We start from the raw sequence: 21,204 nt of genomic DNA on the forward strand, positions 1-21,204 counted from the left end.
GTTTCTAATTTATTTGGCAATAAAAGCATATAAAAAGCACAGATGAAAAATTCAGAACAAAGTATGTGGTTTGTTTTGGTGGTGGGTTTTTTTTTTATTATTTAGGATATTAAATACTGACATTTGTTTGCTTTGAATATGTAGATTTTTCCAGTAGAAGATTGAAATACATTATTATTCCTCAAAAAAAAAAAAAAAAAGGTTATTCCATCATTTGTTTTGAGGTGGAGAGAAAAACAGCTTTTAGCACTAGTTTAAGTAAATTTATGCTTGTTTCTGTATTAAGTGTTAACATCAGAGGTACATAATTTTCTCTGAAGATTTTTTTAGGACAGACAAGGTGGCTGCAGGAGATTCTGTTCTTAGAAGGAAAAAAAAAAAATCCCTACCATTTATTCACACAGATAAGCAAATACTTATTTTCCAAAGACTGAAAGACACTGAAGTAGGATAGGATTATGTAGTATCACTCAATAACCAAGGTAAGTCCATTAATTAATAACTGGAATTAAAGAAACTAATCCAGTCATCTGTACTAGCTGTACCTGATAAATATGCATGTTTCTAATTTAGTCTCAGGCAGCAGTCTGAAGGCCCTCACTCTTGTCTAACAAGACTTCAGTAAGCCACTCAACTGGAAGAAGATTTTTTTTTATGTGGGATATGTTGGTGGTTACATGTATAAGACTCATATTTAATTCTTTGCACAAGTTTTGTCATCTTCACATTGACTATGACAGTGAGGACTAGGGGAGGGTTCTGTGGAATGGAAAAAGCTGCAATTAAGAGACAGAGACTGCATTGTTTTAAAATGGAATTCAATTTTCTTTTCCTTCTTGACTGGGCTACATAATAGCAGTTAGTCAACCTGCTATAGGAGTGGTAAGCAAGATCATCATCCAGCTTAAAGAGGATAGCCTCCTCTTTTAAGATTTCATGTTTCTTGGTATTTCACTCAGAAGCTACATGCATAACAGCTTTTTTCTGATCTCATACTCTCTTGAAGGAACAGTATCTTCCACAAAAAACCTTTACTTCCAGTTTTTAGGTATTCACTGGAACCTTTTTACTATATATTCTTTTTTATATCCTGAAGTGTATCTGTGTGCTAACATAAGTTAATGAATCACAACTCTATTTAACATGCATTTGTGTAGTCCAACTGCTGCAGAAGGTGTTTGGTTGTTATGAATTTAAAAGGTTACATTCTCTTCCTTATGGTATTGCACTTAATTTTATACTTTTCTATTATTTTGATAATCCGTTGCTAACTAAGTAGGTAGTTTAAAGCTTTACTTATGTAGCATACCAGGAAATACACTGGTTTGGTTCATGGGTGAATTTTTAATAAAAGATATATTCATATATTAAGCTATATTTAGAATTAAACTGAAGGTCAGAGAACATTACAGTGATATTTTAATTATCCTCAGTTAATGATTCAGTTAACATCTTTTTATTTCAGCTTTAAGATAGAAGTATCAAATGAATAGAGAAACAGCTGGCCTAAAGCAGAGCAGATTTTCTCAATGAGAGTAAATGTGATAATAATGTGCTCAGAATGTATCCAAAGTGTCCACAATGTGCTCAAATTGGACACCCTGGGAGGAAGGGAAGAGGAAAAAAAAACCTAAAAGAGAAAAAAACCACCTAAAAGTAATTTTTCACTTTGCATGGGGAGCTATATCAAACTGAGGAAGCTCATTGAAATGAATTTGAAGACAACAGCAAAAGGTAAGTATTTACTGGTGACCTGGAAATCATGTAGAAATACTATTTTAGAGGCTCACCAGTCAGAAGCAAAATCTGAAAGGATCACCAAAAGAGGTGGTGAAACAACACAGTCAAGGAGTCTAATGGAAATTAAAACATGTATTCCAGGAAAAGGAAATCATGTTCAAAAAGGGTAATAGAAAGTGTGGCCAACAGGATTTTGAGAAACAGCTTTAGAATATGTGAACCTAATCTAACCACTACTACACTTTTTCAAAGATGAGAAAAGCAGGAAATTATTAAAGTGTCAATAGAAGTTCAAGGCCAAAAATATATTAAAGGACAATGTCATTACGGAAAAGCTAAGTAAATTGTATGTTATGTTATATTTGTTACATTACATTACTGAGGTAACCAGAGAGGTCCTGCATTAGAACCATTCCTTTGGCTCTAAGGAACTGTGTCATAATGGAAGCAGTTATAGAAGAGACATAAAGAAAATCCATAAACAGAACCATAGCAAGTGCTGGAATGAGACAGTCTTTTCTGTGTAGTTCTAAAAGAGCTTAGATATGAAGTGTTTGAAGTACAAATGTTGATCTTAAGGTTAAGTGTGGTGGGTTGACCCTGGCTGGAGGCCAGGTGCCCACCAGAGCCGCTCTGTCACTGCCCATCCTTAACTTGACAGGGGAGAAAAGGTATCATAGAATCATAGAATCATAGAATGGTTTGGGTTGGAAGGGACCTTAAAGATCATCTAGTTCCAACCCCCCTGCTGCGGGCAGGGACACCCTCCACTAGACCACGTTACCCAAAGCCTCATCCAACCTGGTCTTAAACACTTCCAGGGATGGGGCATCCGCAACCTCTCTGGGCAACCTGTTCCAGTGCCTCACCACTCTAACAGCAAAGAATTTCTTTCTAACATCTAATCTAAATCGACCCTCCTTCAGCTTAAACCCATTACCCCTTGTCCTGTCACTACACTCCCTGATAAACAGTCCCTCACCAGCTTTCCTGTAGGCCCCTTCAGGTACTGGTATCATGAAAGGCTCATGGGTCAAGATAACGACAGGGAGAGATCACTCACCAGTTATCATCATGGGCAAAACAGACTGAACTTAAAGAAAAATTAATCTAATTTATTACCAAGCAAAACAGAGTACAGCCATGAGAACAGCCATGAGAAAATAAAATAAAATCTTAAAACACCTCCCCCCCACCCCTCCCATCTTCCCAGGCTTAACTTCACTCCTGGTTTCAACCTCCTCCCACCTCAGTGGCACAGGGGGACAAGCAATGGGGGTTGTGGTCAGTTCATCACATGTTGTCTCTTCCGCTTCTTCATCCTCAGGGGGAGGACTCCTCACACTGTTCCCCTGCTCCAACGTGGAGTCTCTCCCATGGGCTACAGTCCTTCACGAACTGCTCCAGCGTGGGTCTCTCCCACGGGGTGCAGACCTTCAGGAGCAAACTGCTCCAGCGTGGGTCCCCCATGGGGTCACAAGTCCTGTCAGCAAACCTGCTCCAGCATGGGCTTCTCTCTCCACGGGTCCACAGGTCCTGCCAGGAGCTTGCTCCAGCCTGGGCTTCCCACAGGCCACAGTCTCCTTCAGATTCCTCCACCTGCTCCGGCATGGGGTCCTCCACAGGCTGCAGGTGGAATCTCTACACCCCTTCATCCTTCCTCCATGGGCTGCAGGGGGACAGCCTGCCTCACCATGGTCTCCTCCATGGGCTGCAGGGGAATCTCTGCTCTGGCACCTGGAGCACCTCCTGCCCCTCCTTCTGCACTGACCTTGGTGTCTGCAGAGTTCCTTACATCTTCGCACTTCTCTCTCCAGCTGCAAAAGCTTCCCCCAACTGTTTTGTTTTCCTTCTTACATATGTTATCACAGAGGCGCTGATTGGCTTGGCCTTGGCCAGCGGTGTGTCCATCTTGGAGCCGGCTGGCATTGGCTCTATCAGACACAGAGGAAGCTTCTAGCAGCTTCTCACAGAAGCCCCTGTAGCCCCTGTCCCCCACCTCTCCCAAAAAAACCCAACCTTGCCACGCAAACCCAATACATTAACTTAGCCTTTCTGTCAAAGTAGTGGAAGGGGATGAAAGTGTCAAAAATCTTCCCTGACGAGCAATTGGCCAATTTCCACAGTTAGAAAACTGGTAATGATTATAAAAAAGAACAGAACTAGGAGATGCGTGGTTAAACGTGTTGAAGAAAAATCGATATAACTTTTGAAGAGGAATGTGGATCTTAATGGGAAGTCTGAAAACTCAACAAGTTTATGAATGAAATTAACAACAGTTGATACTATATCATTGAATTTTTAAAGATTTTTGACAAAGTTCCGTGAAGAAAGTTTATTTTTAAGAGAAACGTGATACAATGTGTTAGGATTAATATTTGATTACAAATTGTTGGTGTGATGGTGGGTTTTATGTTATTTAAAATAAAAAAAATTACAATACGGGAAGGTTACCACAAAGATCCCATGCATATTTGTGCAGGGAACTGAACCATCCAATACAACTTTACATGAAATTGAGATGAGAAGGTTCACAGATATCACAAAATTATACTGCATAATCAAATCTAGAGTAAAATGCATAAAGATTAGTCCTCAGTACTGTGTGGCTAGAGAGTAAAATGTGCATCAACTTCACTTTTGTTAAGTGCAGGATAAATGCTCATAGAAGAAATAACCCTAAGTATAGACATGCGATGATAGACAATTAGCTTTTTGTAGTTAGGGAAATTACCTTGAAATCATTATGACTAGTCCTTTGCAGATTAGTAAAATTCTGTCAGGATTAGATGTAAAGATTTTTTTCTTCCCCTCACAGAGCATCCTAGTCCGTGAGACATACTCTGATGAGTCAGTGTTAACTAGAACAAATAAATACAACAAAAAAGTAGCATTTGCTTCTTGTCTTCAGATATAGGAGAGTATATTTCTTGGAGCTCAGAGTTCAAGGAAAAATAAAATTGAAATTCTCAAATGTAATCTTTATTACAAGGAAACAAAGAAGAGTTAGGTTGCTGAGTAATACAATTAAAATACTTTTAAATAGCTGAATCAATATGCCTTAAATCTATCTTTCTGATACTGAGAAATAGATCTGTACCTTATTCCTTCTTCAACTTGGTGATTTGAAATGCAGCAAATAAGATTGTCTAGATTCCTGATCACTACAGAATCCCAGAGATACAAGTGAAGAACATGTGAAGGTCTTCCAGACACACAAAAATCAGCAACTTTGCTTTGTTTTTTTTTCTTATGGCATCCCTAGGGATTGAGACTTTCCTCGATTAGCATAATTCAAATACTATTAAAAATCTTAGCAAAAAATAGCTGCTAAGATTCCTCTTTTTCAGAGAGTAGATACTTGTTTTTTCTGTATCAGTTCAATACTTGGTTTTAACAGAATTATCAAAGATACTTGTAATTAAATATTTAATTGTGGACAGTTTAACTTCCATAGACTAGTCCTGGGCATTTTCGGAAGTGAAGGCTGTTAACTAAAGATGTGCACAAACTATTAAGTTGTTTCAATGTACTCTAAACAGGATAGTGATTTTCTAGCTTTTGCTTCATGTGGGTAACATATCTAATCCCCTGTATTTCAGTCTAGCAACTCAACTGAATTTAGAATGATGTTTTCTATGCAGCTAAAAAAACTACAGTCACTAGTCAGGACAAAAATCATATTATCTTTAATAACTGTTGTTCTTAAACTAAAAACAAACCCAAACAAAACCAAACACCAATATATTAGATTTAACAGGGCTCAAAAGGAAGTAGTTGCCTTCTAAATTTTAAAACTATTTCTAACCAGTAGAGTTCATTGCAAATCTATCACATATATTCCTTGTATAACACATGATTCCTTGCATTTTAAATACAAAATGAATGTATATACATACTGAATTCATTTTGTATTTAAAATACAAGGAATCACAAGCAAGGTTAGGGAAATCAAAGGAAAGTTAAGTAAAAGAAGATTTTGGATACCCTAGAAATTATTTGAACTCAAAATTTTATTAAAAATCTTTATGGATATATCAGGCATGATGTTCATCTAAATGTGTGTTTACACTAACAAGCTCACGTTACTGCTGTTGACAAAATCAGCTCTGAAAGAAAGGTGTTCTTTGGAGTCTGATGAAAACTGGGAAGCTGGGGTCTTTCCAGGTTTGGTTGTCATGCTGTATACACTTGGAACAGAAGCTGTTAGGACTCTGTCATTTCAAACCATGAGCTTCCACTTTTTCATATATTTCTTTTTCTCCCTCTCCTTCCTAGTATCTCTGCTGTGCTAGACATTTGTTTACCTTGTATTTACCCAAAGCTTGACTTGCAATGGATATGCATATAACATTAGAAATTAGAAATGTAATTGTTGTTATGTTGCATTAAATATAATCAATAATTCAAGAATTAGCGAGAGATACAGTATAATCAGAAAGTAGCTCACATAAAAGAGGTAAACAATATGCATGGGTATTCTTTAGCTCAGCCAAGTACAAATTTGAGATTTTAACACTGGTGAAATTCTCCATGTTATGCAAGAGGACATGTTGATAAAAATGGCCATTCTTAGTCCTATACTATATGAATCTGTGGCCAGTGGTTGAAATGTCTTAATATATGCTGACATGTCACACTGTTATTCAAAATCAAATAGAGACATTACTAGTAATGTCAGAGTAATGTAACCGGCTTTTACATTAGAATACTTCCACCAGGTGTAGCACTAGCAGACAAGACTAGATTAGGGAGTTTTGTTGATATTTTTATTTTTTGTCTGTTTACTTGTTTTAAAAGCCAATCTTGTATTATTACTTTATTTTATATTTTATATATTTATATTTAAAAAAATAAAAAATATTTATATTTTTAATTGGTACTTGTGCTCATAACTCTTCATTCCATAGACCAGTTATTTTGATTATTGTTTATTAGCAGTTGTTTCTTACCCTGCTTTTCTTTCCTGTGTTTCAGAAGTTGGGTCCTGCTTCATCACTTGCTGGGTTGAATTAATTGTTTTTGTTTGCTTCTAATGTAAATGTGATGATTCTATTTATGGACTGTGTATGGTTTGGAGGTTGGTTTGTGTGTTAGTTTTTAATTTTTCTCTCTCATGTGCCTTTTCTAGTGTGATACTTCTTCAACATCTTGGTTGTTATCTGAGAACTAGAGTTCTCCAGAGTGGGAAGCATAGTGTGTGTTTTTCCCTCTGCTGGTCGTAGAGAGTGCCTCGATGACTAGACAGCTGTGTATTAGAAACTTAGAATTAAGAAGCGTGAATCTACAATAATCTTAAGACATTTCTCTTGCCATTTGAGAGAGACAGAGACTTGCACATGTCTATCCCAAGTACTACAGTGTGAGATGAATCATCCTCTGGGGAAATCTTCTTTTTAGCTTTATTCCTTTACACATATGTATCTAAAAGCAGCAATTCTTTGCTGCTGCTGTTTGCTTGGATTATTTGTTTTTCAGAAAAGCTTTTTTTCTCTCAGTTTCTTATTCAATTGTGATATTTAATTTGCTACTGATTTGATGATGACCTTATGTAAATTTTGAATTAACTCAAGTATTTAAGTAGTTGAATTGAGATGTCTGTTCTTACTGTTTGTAAGTTAAGGTATTTTTCCCTTTTAACCACAGAACTGTGCTTATTAGAGTTAATATTGGTTTGGGTGTACCATGGCATTTTATTCTTTTATGGTTTTACTCTTTTTCTCCTAAGAACAGTTTCTTATAGGAAAATGGTATTTACATTCTAGGTATAAATCCACTGGTAAATTTAATTACCCACAAGTCCATCTGAAAATTGAAAGGGGCAATCATTTAGGAAAGAGAATTTGAAAAGTGGGGACTTCTTTCTTCTTAAAATTAATTTAAAAGTCTGTGTTGCAAACATAAACAGCAAAGAAAGCTGAGATTGAGCAGATTACAGTGACTTCAGTTAATTTATCATTAGTTGTCAGATCTCAAATTTAAAATGAAATTAATTAACTGTTACTGTAGTTTTCTTTCAAACTGCTAATGTGCGCACACACTTAAAATACTGGAAATCACTTGAAAACCAAGTGATCATCAATCACTTGGAAACCTAAGGAGTTACAGGGTTTCATTCTAATATTGTAATAGTATTCTCAGATAGTTCAAAAAAAAGCTTATTTTTTGTAGCAGCTGTGATTGAGTGCTATACTGCGAGAAAACTCATTTGGGTAAAGGGACATTCTAGAGACATGCAGATGACCAGCATACAATAATATCAAGGATTTTTGGATTGGTAATACACTCATTACAGCCTCCCCACCCCTAAAATAGTAAGTCTTATTATCGAAACAAGATTCAGGAGATGATATCACTTACCAGTTCTACAGTAATAAGTAGATTCTTGGTTCTGTGCAGTACTAAATGAACTAAATAAGTTAGTGAGTTCTAAGAAAGCTCATCATTTTAGCTTTCATCCTCACACTTTGTTGGTTTCTTCTGTGTAATGAAAAGATGGTTTATGTCCTTGTCCACTAAGGTTGTGGAACAAAAAAAAATCTCAGTGAAACCTCAACTGCATTGTCTATCAAATGACATAGAAGCAGTCATCACACTCTTCATCACATAATAGGAATGATTCTTCCTTAAACCAAATAAGTAATGAAATATAAAGAATGCAGAGGTGAATAAAATAATACAGAAGCTATATTGCCTGCCAAAAAAAGAAAAACAAAACAAAACCCATCTCCAGTACTGTGTTCAGTTTTGGGCCCCTCACTACAGGAAAGACATTGAGGTGCTGGAGCATGTCCAGAGAAGGGCAACGAAGCTGGTGAAGGGTCTAGAGCACAAGTCTTACGAGGAATGGCTGAGGGAACTGGGGTTGTTCAGCTTGGAGAAAAGGAGGCTGAGGGGAGACCTTATCGCTCTCTACATCTGCCTGAAAGGAGGTTGTAGCCAGGTGGGTGTTGGTCTCTTCTCCCAAGTAACAAGTGATAGGACAAGAGGAAAAGGCCTCAAGTTGTGCCAGGGGATGTTTAGATTAGATATTAGGAAAAATTTCTTCACTGAAAGGGTTGCCAACCACTGGAAGAGATTGCTCAGGGAAGTTGTTGAGTCACCATCCCTGGAGGGATTTAAAACATGTGTAGATGTGGTGCTTAGGGACCTGGTTGAGTGGTGGACTTGGCAGTGGTGGGATAATGGTTGGACTTGATGATCTTAAAGGTCTTTTCCAACCTAAATTATTCTATGATTCTACGATTCTATGGTTATTTCTTGTGATGAATCTGTAAATCCTTACACATCTTTCATTCATACTTTCTTATGTGTCAATGTCTCAGTTCTGCTATTGTAGCTAAAAATGTGTTAAGCTTTGTTAATTTCTGACTTATTTTTACTGTTACACATCTGTCATGTAATGGTCTTTTCATCTTGCTATGTAAAGAGATTTTAAAGATTCTGAAATGGTGTCGCCCAGAAGACTCTATATTACTGCCAATTTTCTTTTTTCTTATTTTTTATTCATTTTTTATATTTGTAAATAAATTGTTCTAAAACGATTTTTTGGTTTTTTTTCTCCAGAAGTTCCTTAAATATCATGTCAAAGCTTTGCTGCAGATGGTAGACTTGAAAAACATTTTAAAATTTTTATTTAATTTTTCAGCTGTGGAAGGTATAACTGTGCTGTGCTCTTTCATAGGAATGAACCTGTGCTCAGGCACAGAGACCAGTTCCACCTCCATTTGTTATGATCAGACACTGTTTCATTGCAAAGACTTTTATTCTAACACAAAATATGTTAGATAACATTTTCTCTTATTAGATGGCTCCATTCTCAGAGCTTTCTACTTTAACTCAATTTTATTGGCAAAGAGAAAATAAAACATTACTTAAATAAAGGAACCACAACCTTACACAATGAGAGTTTCTGAAGTGAGCCAGACTCCTGGAAATGTATCTCACAGAATTCTAGTGCATTTATCAACAGGAGCCAGAGACCTCTGGTGCACTGAGAAACATGAAGGCGTGGAGGAACCTCAGCAGCGTCCAGATTGCCCGGGAACATTAAGCCAGAGATACCTCAGATCACCTCCCTTGTTCCAGAGACAAGCAATGTCAAAAAAAGTCTTTGCCTATTGCAGAAAGGCAATGTGATCACTCAGTGAGGCCTTCCTGAGTCACATATACTTCCTTCAAAAATTAAGAAGAAAAAATTAATGCTTTAAACATCACAAGAGTCTAGAAGACTATGCCACACTAGGAAATAATTTATACCACTGCTACCCGTCAAATTCTTTTTCTTACAGAAAGCTGTTTGTTGCATTATTAGCAGAAAAATGAAGAATTAAGATTAACAATTGTTTGCAATTTAGCTATTTTAGATTCAAAATTTGCTAATGCATCTGTTAAACAGTGCTTAAGCAAGACACCTAGTTTCTGCCTAATTTCAATCAGGCTATTTTTTTAGTTTTATCAATAAATTGTTAATACAGTAAATCTATTTATTTATTACCCAATTATGCTTAAGTACTAGATATTTTGACATCTACATGCCGCAGACTTTGATAATAAATCATTCTTGTTGTGTAGCTCTACCCTGACATTTAGAAATGGAAACATTGTATAGAATAGAATCTTGAGTTATAAAAAGTGGGACTCTCACTTCAAGTTTTCTTTAATTTTCTCTCTAATACTTGGACAATTTAAATAGGAACACAGGATTTTGCTTTTATGCTTCTTCACTCCACTGCCCATCTAAAATGGACATGGATTAACTCAGCCAGGACAGAAAAAGAAATATGTCTAATTTCCAGCTAATTGCATTTGTTCAGAAAAATATAGCAAAAAGAAACAAGACAGCAACAATTTTGCAACTAGATGATATTTTGACTATTTGGATAACGGCCAATATTATGAAGGAGCCATCAGCTGTGATCACATTCTACAGCAGAGAAAAATGTAGGATTTTGACCTTCTGCCACATCTCAGTTCATGTCAGAAAATTCATTTCAGACTTTCCATACACTTGGCTAAAATGAGTAAATTTAGTAAACTAATTTTAAGCAACACATGATTTCAGTGGCTAAGAAAACAATATAGAAATTTTTAAAATTGTGCCCACCACAATTCATAAGAAAAAAGGAAAATAATTGAAATTTAATAATCATTAATCATTAAATTAAGAGCAAACATTGTTTCTAAAGTTAGGCTAAAACAATTAGCCTTTTTATTTTTTTTTCCCAAATATAAAAGCATATCCTATATTCAACTGTATAAAATCTGCTTGTCATAACTTCAGAAAGACATTTAGTTTTGTTTTAAAGATTTCAAGGAATGAAAACTGAAGACACAAAACTATTTGGATGTGTTGTTTGTTTTGTTGGATTTAGAAGTAAAAGTTGATGAACCGTTTAATAATGTACATAGAAATAATTTGATTGTGTGATTAATTGCATTTTATATATTTATATATACTTTATGTATAAAATAACAACAAAAGCACAAGCTAAAGTTAGCTTTAGCTTCTCCTAAATTTTCTTTTGCTTTTTTTTTTTTGTTGAAAAGAAAAAGGTCCTCCTTAAAATGTATTGAATTATCTTTCTCTGCTAAACTACACAGACTTTATGTTCTTTGTTCTCTTCTTATAAGGCATATTTTCTTGATTATAAATCTTTTGGAAAACTTCCAATTTTGTTATAATTCAAGTTTATGATAGTTTTTTTTTTAATTTTGGAAGAATTGTCTTTTGGGGTTCTCCTACGTTGTACTTCTTTATTCATAATCTTTTTTTTTTTTTTAATGAGTTTTACCTGAAATACTATCCTTCCACTTCTAGAAAAAAATAAAAACAGCCCATCACACTATAATAGTTCAGTTTGTGGTTTTAGCATTGCCAGCACCAAGAAAATGGAATGTACTCCTTTCTCATGCTAAAATCAGTTAATATAGATAGATACATAACCTATTATAAAAAGGTGAAGTACTGCCTCTTGTCTGCTTGGATATACTTAACCCATTGTGATAGATATTTATATGTCTTGTTCTTCCAGGAATCACAAAAAAATTCACTAACTTCCCAAAAGTAGTTATGAGAATATATAAAATTAATTGATTTTTCTAAAATTGTTGGCAGTTATTTCTTGTCCTATCATTTATGGATGAAGAGAACAATTAATTTCTCTAATCTTTATTGCAATCTACCACATCTTCAAAAAGTGACTAGTCTGCTCATGGACAAAACCAACTATTGCAAAATTTCCTGTCAGTTTACAATAGCACCATTTCTTTTAATAAACTTTTTTTTTTTTTAACTTTTGTTTTGTTTTGTTTTGTTTTTAATGCCAAAAACTTGATGTGATGTTCCTGCTGAGACTTTACCACTCTTAACTGGAGCAGAAACGTTACCTTCTCTGTCTAATGTATGAATGCCTAGATTAGAGGTGTCTTTATCTACAGCAATGTTGTATTGAAACTCGCATTTGATATTTAATTGGTTAAGTTTTTCTGCAATATCTAGCTAGGTGCTTTTGCTTTTGCATTTCTGTATTTCTTTTTTTTTTTAAGTTGCTACTCAGAATTTCTCTGGTTTGATTTTTTTTTTTTTTAAATAATGTCATCATTTATCCAGTTTCTGTTATGATTCAGGCCCTGCTTTGATACCTTTCTGAATTCCTGAGTGCATATTGCCAGCTTCTGCTGACCTCTGTTTTAACTAACCACTTTCAAATGCATATATTGGCCTGAGCGTCTCTCTCATTTTTTAAATTAATTTTGATTGCCATAATGAAACTGTATTATGAAGACTCAAGAAATGACAACATGGAAAGCTTCCATATTCTTTATGCTAGTGTTTGGTACTGCTTTCCAGCTGTGTGATGGTGCGCCCTCTTTTTCTCTCTATTTGTTGGTGTCTTTTTATTTCTAATGTATTTCTATATTTCCAAACAGCAGCTAAAATATGTATTTCTTTATCAGATTGTCTTTTCTATATTCATTGTATTGCCAAAACAATTTTAGGTGAATGAAATCCACAATAAAATTATCTATAATTTGGAAATTCAGAATAAATTTGTCTACCATTTTTATCTATTAATATTTCCTTTGCTAGATTTTGTTTATTATTTTACTTCCTGATGGTGATATATCAGTCTCTCTCTTTTTTTTTTTTTTTTTCTTTTTTTTCTTGTTACCTGTATATTAGTCTTGACTTACATCATTAAATCATTACAACTGAAAATCTGGTCATTGGGATTAAAAAGGATAAATAGAATGACATTGTATTATATCAGACTAGGAAAAATGGCAATCAATGATTTAATATATTAAATTCTAAAAACATACATCATGTCACCAAATAATTATTTTTCATAACCTACTCATTTAGACCAACTAAATACTAGGTATCCTTGTTTGAGTTTTGAAACAGTGGCCCATTAGATAAAAACTGTGTCCCATTAGTTCTTCAAGGCATATTTTTCCTCCTTTTGCAGAGTTTATGCACTGTTATTCTTCATTTTTATTGTATTTGTAGCTGTGTAATCAAATTTATCTGCATGACATAAAGCCATATTGTGCCATGCATTTTTAAGCAGTATTCCCCATTGATTCCACTGAGGAACACTGCTTAAAAATGGATGGCTCAATATGGCACTTAAATCTGCAATTACAATTAAATTCTATTAGATCTTAGCTGTAGGAGTTAGAAAGTAGGTAATCTGAAAGCAGCAGCAGGAATTAAGAGCTTCAAGCAGAAGAAAAAATACTTGGTAGCAAAAATATTCATTTCTTCAACAGATGAAGAGATCCGAGATTGATTCTAATACCTGTGCAGTCCATTCTTCACAGTTCTTTGACTGAAGTTTTTCCTTGTGGGTTCTTTCTTTTGGTTAAACTGCGAAGGCATGATGGAAAACATATGAGCAACAAGCACTTGGCAGGGGCTTTAACCCTCTAATGTTTTGCTGGAGCTAGAGAAAATTGTTCTTCATAGCAGTAGTTAGGTGTGGATTACAGGGATCTGTTGCTCTGCTGTGTGATTTTGCCTCTCTGTGATGATCATCTACGTTTCTTTTACAACTAGCTTAAGCTGAACTGTGAGAAAAGGTGTCACTGCTGACAGCAATGCATTTTATATTGTATTCTCTATTTACTAATGCATTGCCATAGAGAGGTAGAATTTAGTTCTTTGACCAAGGTGCATGAATACTAATGATCAAAATGGGTAATCTTCCAGATAAAAAAGCTTGCCAATTTAACATACAGAGTGGGTGATATTTTATTGTTATGATAGGGCTTTTTCAAGGGCTGCAGGAACTGCTATTTTACAAGACAAGATACCATTACAGTAAATTCAGTGCACATAGAAAAGGAACTTTTTGCTATTAATGCTTAATAATGTTTCAAGGAAACAGTGAGCGATGCATCAACACATTGATTCTTATCACATTCTTACCACAATCAAGTCCCTTTCTCTCCTATTAGCGTTCCATTGCTGATCCTGGAAAGCAGGAGAGGGACAGCATACCGAGTAGTATTTTCATATGTCAGAGAATAAACTAAAGCAGAAATAAATACAGAAAGTGATACAGTATTTCAGAATCTAAGCAAATATTATTAAAAAATACTGTAATACTATTGGAGAATTAAATTAGACACTATAATTTGACTTTTGAACTTTTTTTTTTGGTTGGTTGCTTGCTTGTTTGATTTGCTTTATTCTGCAGGATTTTTTTAATTCCTAGGGAAGTGATGCTCAAAAGTTTCTGTGCTTTTTGTGTTAAATATGGTTTACATTTGTAGGTGTGATGAGTCTGCTAGAAATTTTACTGTAAGTAGGTCTTTCAATGCACAGCATAATAGTTAGACATATGTTGATTTTCACAACCTTTCTGGTTTTAATTTTTTAGTTATTAGGAACTGAAATAAGTCACTGCACTGTAAAGCTGATGCAAAGGCAATGAGACCTGCAGAACTGAAATAAGCTTAAGTGAAAGTCAATGGGTAGCATTGTGGTAGTGGAATTATTATATCCAAGCAAACAACTTGATACTAGATATTTTCCAGAGGCAAAAATATGTTTTATTTTTGTATCAAATTAATGTTTTTAATTCACAGCAGCTATGGTTTCATGTCCTTAGATCTATCTTTTATTTCTGAATGGTAATGTTTAGTGATATTCAGGGTAGAATCTCTTTTTCCTGAAACTTCTGGCATTTAAAAGTTAGTATTTCCCAAAAGGTAAGGAAGGAAATACAGTCAGTGAACTCCATGGGTTTACTAATATATCAAATAAACTTCTTCCTCCTTCCTGATGCATTCAGAAAGGTATTGCTTCAGGACAGTCTCGCTTCTATAAGAACTAAATTATTTACCACCTAATGATTTATGAGGTTAAACATTTTCTCAGATTGGAAAGGTCAACTGTGTGCCTATATCTTGATTCAACTTTCCTTTATACTAGTTGTTTTTGAGACCCAGGAATGTGAATTCTTGTGAGGATAGAGTCATTACAGCAGCAGTTGGAAAACAGTGGGAGAGACCACAAGGGAAAAGTTGAACTCAGAAAGGGAAGAGTGAAAAAGTCCAGAACGAGAAGTCCAAGTGAAAGAAATTTCTATGAAATACTCAATGCAAGTATTTCATTGTTGCTGCAAATTAAACCTTACATATGTCAGAGTGACAAACAGTTCCTGTCCAAGTCCAATCTGTACTGAGCATGTTGTAGCACAGGCTGCAGGCAACTCTGTCGAGAGACTGCACATAAAGGAGTCCTGCTGGAAATCCTGCTTCCAGCCGCGTCCTCTGTCTCTTGCCCTCCTCTGTAAGACTAGATATGTGACTGCTATATAATCAGTGCAGATGTATGTTGCTTTCATGATACTCAATGTGTGGGAAAAACATGTAGATGTTTCAGACAATGTGTCATTTAAACATTTTAATTAATATCAAATATAAGAAGAAAATGACATTATCTTAATCTTTTAGAGACATTGAAGTGGTTTTAATCAGACTTTCATATTAATGAGAATACTCAGATTTTTGAAGGTGCTAAGGTGCTAAGTTGTATTTTGTATTTATTTTTTTAATTTGCAATAATTGCTGAGTTTAGTCACTTTTTAGAAATCTATGTGCATTTGTCAATGAAATTATTTTGCGTGATTATTTTTATACCAGCTGTGATAGTACTACCTTTTAAATATTGTGCAATATTTTGGCTAGACATATAGATAGTTAAATAATAATTCTGCTTCAGAGAATCAAGAACACTTTGAAAGTGTACTAACTTTCTTAAATTCTTGTGTATGACACAAACATAATTAGTTTTTCTGTTTCCCTAGCTTTGAAAAATGCTCTGGTGACATCACTTTCACATTACAGTATGTTTTCAATATTATACACTGTTATAACATCAACACAGCATTGACAGTGTTACATATTTAGTAAAGATATAGCTCAAACGTCACTGATGATTTTAGATACACAACTATTAATGTACATAGAGTGTAAGATATTGCACTAAAGTGAATAAAAACTTGCAAAACTTGCACTAAATCTGATTTTTGTTTGAAAAATTATGCATGTTAAGTTAAATGAATTTATGAAAAAATGTTTATTTAAAAGAAACTTGGTAGTTTTTTAAATTTTGTTCTGTTTTAAACATAGTAGTAGTTTTGTAAAAATCACAAATACCTTGCTGAACTGCATAACTTGTAGGAATAAAAAAGAATAGGGGTATAAAAAATCTGGACTTTATAAGTAATGTTCCACTATATGCTGAGTACGAAATATATAGCTATTGATTTTAAGTATTGTTATTGTGTTCTATTACTTCAAATTTTATTAAAAATTAACAGTGAAATTCTATCCCTTTTGGTGTCAATTCCATTTCAGTAGAATCATAATTTTAACCTGAATTTTCACATTATTATATATCTGCTGATTGGAGAAGTCTAATAATGATACGAGTGCTGGAGTGGGACAGTATAATTGTCTTTGTTCCAGTAACTCATTTATTCCACTCAGAAACAGTAAAGAAGGAAATGGGGTTAGGGAGAAGTAAGAGGCTTTTTGGCAATCTCATTTCTCTAGTTTTAGTGCTTTTGTTGCTTATATTATTTCATATTCTATTTTGTTTCATCCAAAATATGGAATAGAGTACTTACAAGCTCGAAAGCAGATCTGTTTTCATCAAAATTATTTACCACATTCAGCTAATGACAAGTTTCTAGTTTGTGTTTTTCAAATAACTCAAGGCAAATAAGTCCCTGGATTTGAGGGTCAGCCAAGACTCTATTGCCCCTTGGCAAAAAGTAAAAATAATTTTATTATCTAAATACAAGAAAGCATGAATTTCTGATATTTGACATGATGGTGGATTGAGGGAAGACACTGAGATTATTCTTTTAGCCATACAGAGCAACATTTTGTATACATATGATAGTCTTAGTTCTTACTTTGTGTCTCAGAGTTGGTGCCTACCAGTAAAGCTGTACTGAGCATTGCCAAGACTATGTCCTGTTCTGGGTTCTGACTGATTTGCTCATCTCTAATATATGTGCCACATCTACCACGTGCACACACACAGGCACAAGCAAAGGTCAAGATCCTTCTATTGACCTATGACTGAAAGGAACTCGTGTTGATGTAAATTACAGAAATCCATGCTCAAAGTGATGGGGCCTTAAGTGGCTGGTATTAACAGTTGTGTTCTTTTCATGATATATGCTACCATAGATTTTGTGTGAATTCACTAAAAGTAGTCTTAAAACACGTGATTTGTATCTACACTAATACATCACTTGTATTTAGTATGACAAGTAATGAGATAAAATCTTCTGAAATAATAGTAATAAAACCATCTTTTTCATATTTAATATAATCTGGAAGATATTAATGTTTTGAGAGTATACGGCAAAAACCAGATTTTTTGTGCACAGCAAAAGAAACACTGAGTAGTACTTATTTCAAAAGCCGCATCTTAACAGGGGAAACAAATTTGTTAAATACATATGTTAACATTAAACTCATTAAAAATGTTTTATAGGCCAAAGTGGTTAGAATAAATATTCTAAACAGATGCCATAATCTTGACAATAGATTAAATTACTAAATTACGAAGTGTATGTGAGAAGCAGGTAATAGACATAAGAAAACACTAATACATCTGTTTCATATAAATGCACTTGAACATCTGATGAAGAAAAAGAGGAAAAAGCACTGTTTCTTGCTTGACAGTTTGAATAATACCAAATGCTAACTTCTGTTGTTAACCTTAGAAAAACACATTGTTGTAGTAACTAGCATTGTTATTTATCTGCCATTTTATCAAGTATTATAGGTATTAATGGTAGAATAAACATGATGTTTGTGTGATAAAGAAAAGTGTTTGCTCATAACTTTCTATATATAATGTTATAAATAATTGAGATATAAATAAGTGGTACATCATGTTCAGTCAAGGAATCCTGACTTTCTTATGTGAGTAGTTCTATACATTATTTTGAATTATGAGTCTATTGGCATGAGTAAGAATTTACTAGTGTCTGGAAGGACTGCATAATCTATGTCTTTATCAGAGTATAAAGCATCATACAAATAAATAATAGTTTTGTATGCTGTGAATAATAGCAAACTGTGTATAAAACATCATTATTTTAATAAGACAGTTGCTAAATGGTAAAGAAAAACAATAATTAATCTGTTAAACTGCAGAGTGTCATCAATTTTCATTTGATATATGAGAAAGTTGCACACACTCAGTACTTCACAGGATATACACATTTAATCCAGTGTAGAAGTGTAATAAAATTTACTGCAATAGCATATACCAGCATGCAACAAATCACTTTAAACTGATTTTTGTCTGATATTATATTGTTCAACACTGATTATCTTCACTTTCTAGCACCCTGTGGAAGCCGGTCAACAGGCTCTGAAGGCACTGTATTATCACCAAACTACCCCAAGAATTATAGTGTTGGTCACAACTGTGTTTACTCTATCACTGTTCCTAAGGAATTTGGTAAGTAGACCTGGCTTCATTAGTATCTTTTTGTTGCTTGGATGTTTTCAACAATTGTGGATGATTTGTATGATTACTTTTGTATTAAACATAATTTGAAAAAGCTGTTTTAAACTGACATTTCTGTTTATACTTTTAATAATTTTTATAGTGCACTATTTTCTCAAAATACTTACAGTTACCATTATCTTTTGAAATTACTGTTGTTCATTTATTTTTGTCTCACTGTGACAACCAACATGTAACTTAGAATATTGCTATAATGCTAGCCAAATATATTAGTGGTACCAGTTATGGTTTCTTTTAACCCAAGATCGTGTGCCAAGGCTCTTGAAAGTGTAGCTTAGTTCCAGTAAGTCCTTGTAAACAGGGGAAGCAATATTTGTATTAAATGTATGGTAATACTGCTCCCATAATCCTTGGTTTCTCTGCATCATGAGGCAATGGCATAGTCTTTCCTCATGAATGAAATTAGAGCAGCGTGTGTCTATCTGGTTTTTGTAGATTGCCATATCCTCTGTCAAAGCTTCCATCCTAACATTTTTTCATATAACTAGAAGAATCTTTTAAAGATGTCTTCTGTGCCACACAAATACAGAGCTTTTATGGCACTGTTTTCTCTCTCCAGATTTATGAACTATTTTATCTCACTTTATTATTAAACAATGTCTATGATGACAGCTGACAGTTTGTTGATCACTTTAACTCCTTGGTAAGCATCATGCCACATACTGAATATCATTTGTTCTTTAAATATCCATGCTTCAGATTTATGCTTGGATAAGCAAGACTTTATTCTGACCCACTGCTCACATTTCAGTTTATCAAATAACAGGTGCCTGGGAGTGGGGTTATGTATTTATTAATCTTCCTTCCTGTTGATTCTGCAAACATTTCATCCAAATTAAAGACAATGCTTGAACTGCTGTGTATCCATCTGCTGTACTCATGATGACTGAACTCCCTTAATATCCAATTAATTTGTTCTTATGTATAGCATAGAGCTGCACAGGCTACTACAAAAGAGAGAGCTTTTTAGAAGTATTGTCTCCTGAGCCATGGGAATCTCTACTTATTCTTGTAGGCCATTCAGAAAAAAATAAATGCCTTTGCACAATTCTTGATTGGTTTCTGACTGTTGCAAGCACATGCTTTTGACCTAGCTAATTTGTTTTAGATAAACTAGAAAAATTATGTCCTCCCATTTTCATCTTAGTTTATGACACAGATGTCAACACATAAAGAGTTAAAAGTACTACAATAAAGTATTTAAAATGTTAATGCCCTGTACTTCATATCTTTGAAATTCTGGATGGAAATGTAATTTTGTGACTTCTGGAAATAAAGACAGAATTTAAAAAAAAAAAAAAAAAGACAGAAGTGGGGGAAAATCCCACTGTTCTGCATAGTTACTTGGAATAATTTGACAAATATTCATTTTCTTTATACATTAAGCATGTTAAGAACAGTATTAAGAAATTCTGTTGACCCTTTCGCAGTGCTTATACAAAAACAGAAAAACACTGATATGAAAAAGGAAAATCATGCCTTAGATACAATTAACCCTGCTATACAAGGATTCAGTGACGTATTGGGGATATGATTATGATAGAGTATCTGCCATTTCTCTCGAGCTCTTTGGCTGACCTACCTTGGGATAGACCTTTACTGTTTTTCTTGTGTTTAAACAACATATTTTGACACTTACACCAGGTACCTGTAGAATATATTGTGGAAATATTTAATCCACTTCTGTGAATACAGAAAACATGAATGCTTGTGTGGTGAAAGAGAAAGGTAAAAACCACACCTGGCAGTAGCCATTCAAAAGTGAGAATGACTTGACCCATCAAATAGATGTTTCCATTTTAGCTGATTTTTTTCAATGATACTCCTACAGTAATAGGGATCAGAATTCCTTGCACCTAAAAGCTCAAATTTTAAATTATGAACCTTTGTTTGAATTATACAGTAATGTATTTTTTAACGTTAATAATATATGTTCTTTTCTGACCCTTCTCTTTCTCTAATCTGTCGTTACTAAAATTATTCCAGTAACAACCATTAAGAAAGTCAAAGTGCTTTTGACAATATTTGACTTGTTTTCTACACTGAAGATAACTGTTTGTCTGAAATTTTAAAAATTTGTGTAGTGAATGTGTTTTATCTAATAGCTTTCATCTCTATCTCATTCCAATATATTCAAGTACAGTTGCAGAGAAGGATAGCAATAAATTTATAATGCTGAGCTCTTTAAGATCAGTTTTAGGAACTTATTACCTGTGTAACTCTGTTATTTTGGGTCCTGGTAGAATACATTGAACTAAGAAAATAGTCTTCGCTTGCAGTGCTTGATATGGATTGTGTAGGGTTCACCCACTGACAAGATGTTCGCAAAAAAATGCTGCACTTTGTGGATGAAGACACCAGATTTCATCTTGAATTGACTTGCTAATGTG

The 21,204-nt window shown here is 34.2% G+C and overlaps 1 protein-coding gene across 1 annotated transcript in view; it reads left to right on the forward strand.

Annotated features, from left to right (window-relative positions):
- CSMD3 (CUB and Sushi multiple domains 3) overlaps positions 1 to 21,204 on the forward strand; it is a 727,509-nt gene that overhangs the window by 532,373 nt on the left and 173,932 nt on the right. The window contains exon 31 of the mRNA XM_075743489.1: positions 18,629 to 18,745. Within this exon, the coding sequence (XP_075599604.1) occupies positions 18,629 to 18,745 (117 nt within the window). The remainder of the gene's footprint in view (positions 1 to 18,628; positions 18,746 to 21,204) is intronic.

This window comes from Balearica regulorum, chromosome 2 (assembly GCF_011004875.1).
Source record: "Balearica regulorum gibbericeps isolate bBalReg1 chromosome 2, bBalReg1.pri, whole genome shotgun sequence".
Taxonomy (NCBI): Eukaryota; Metazoa; Chordata; class Aves; order Gruiformes; family Gruidae; genus Balearica; species Balearica regulorum.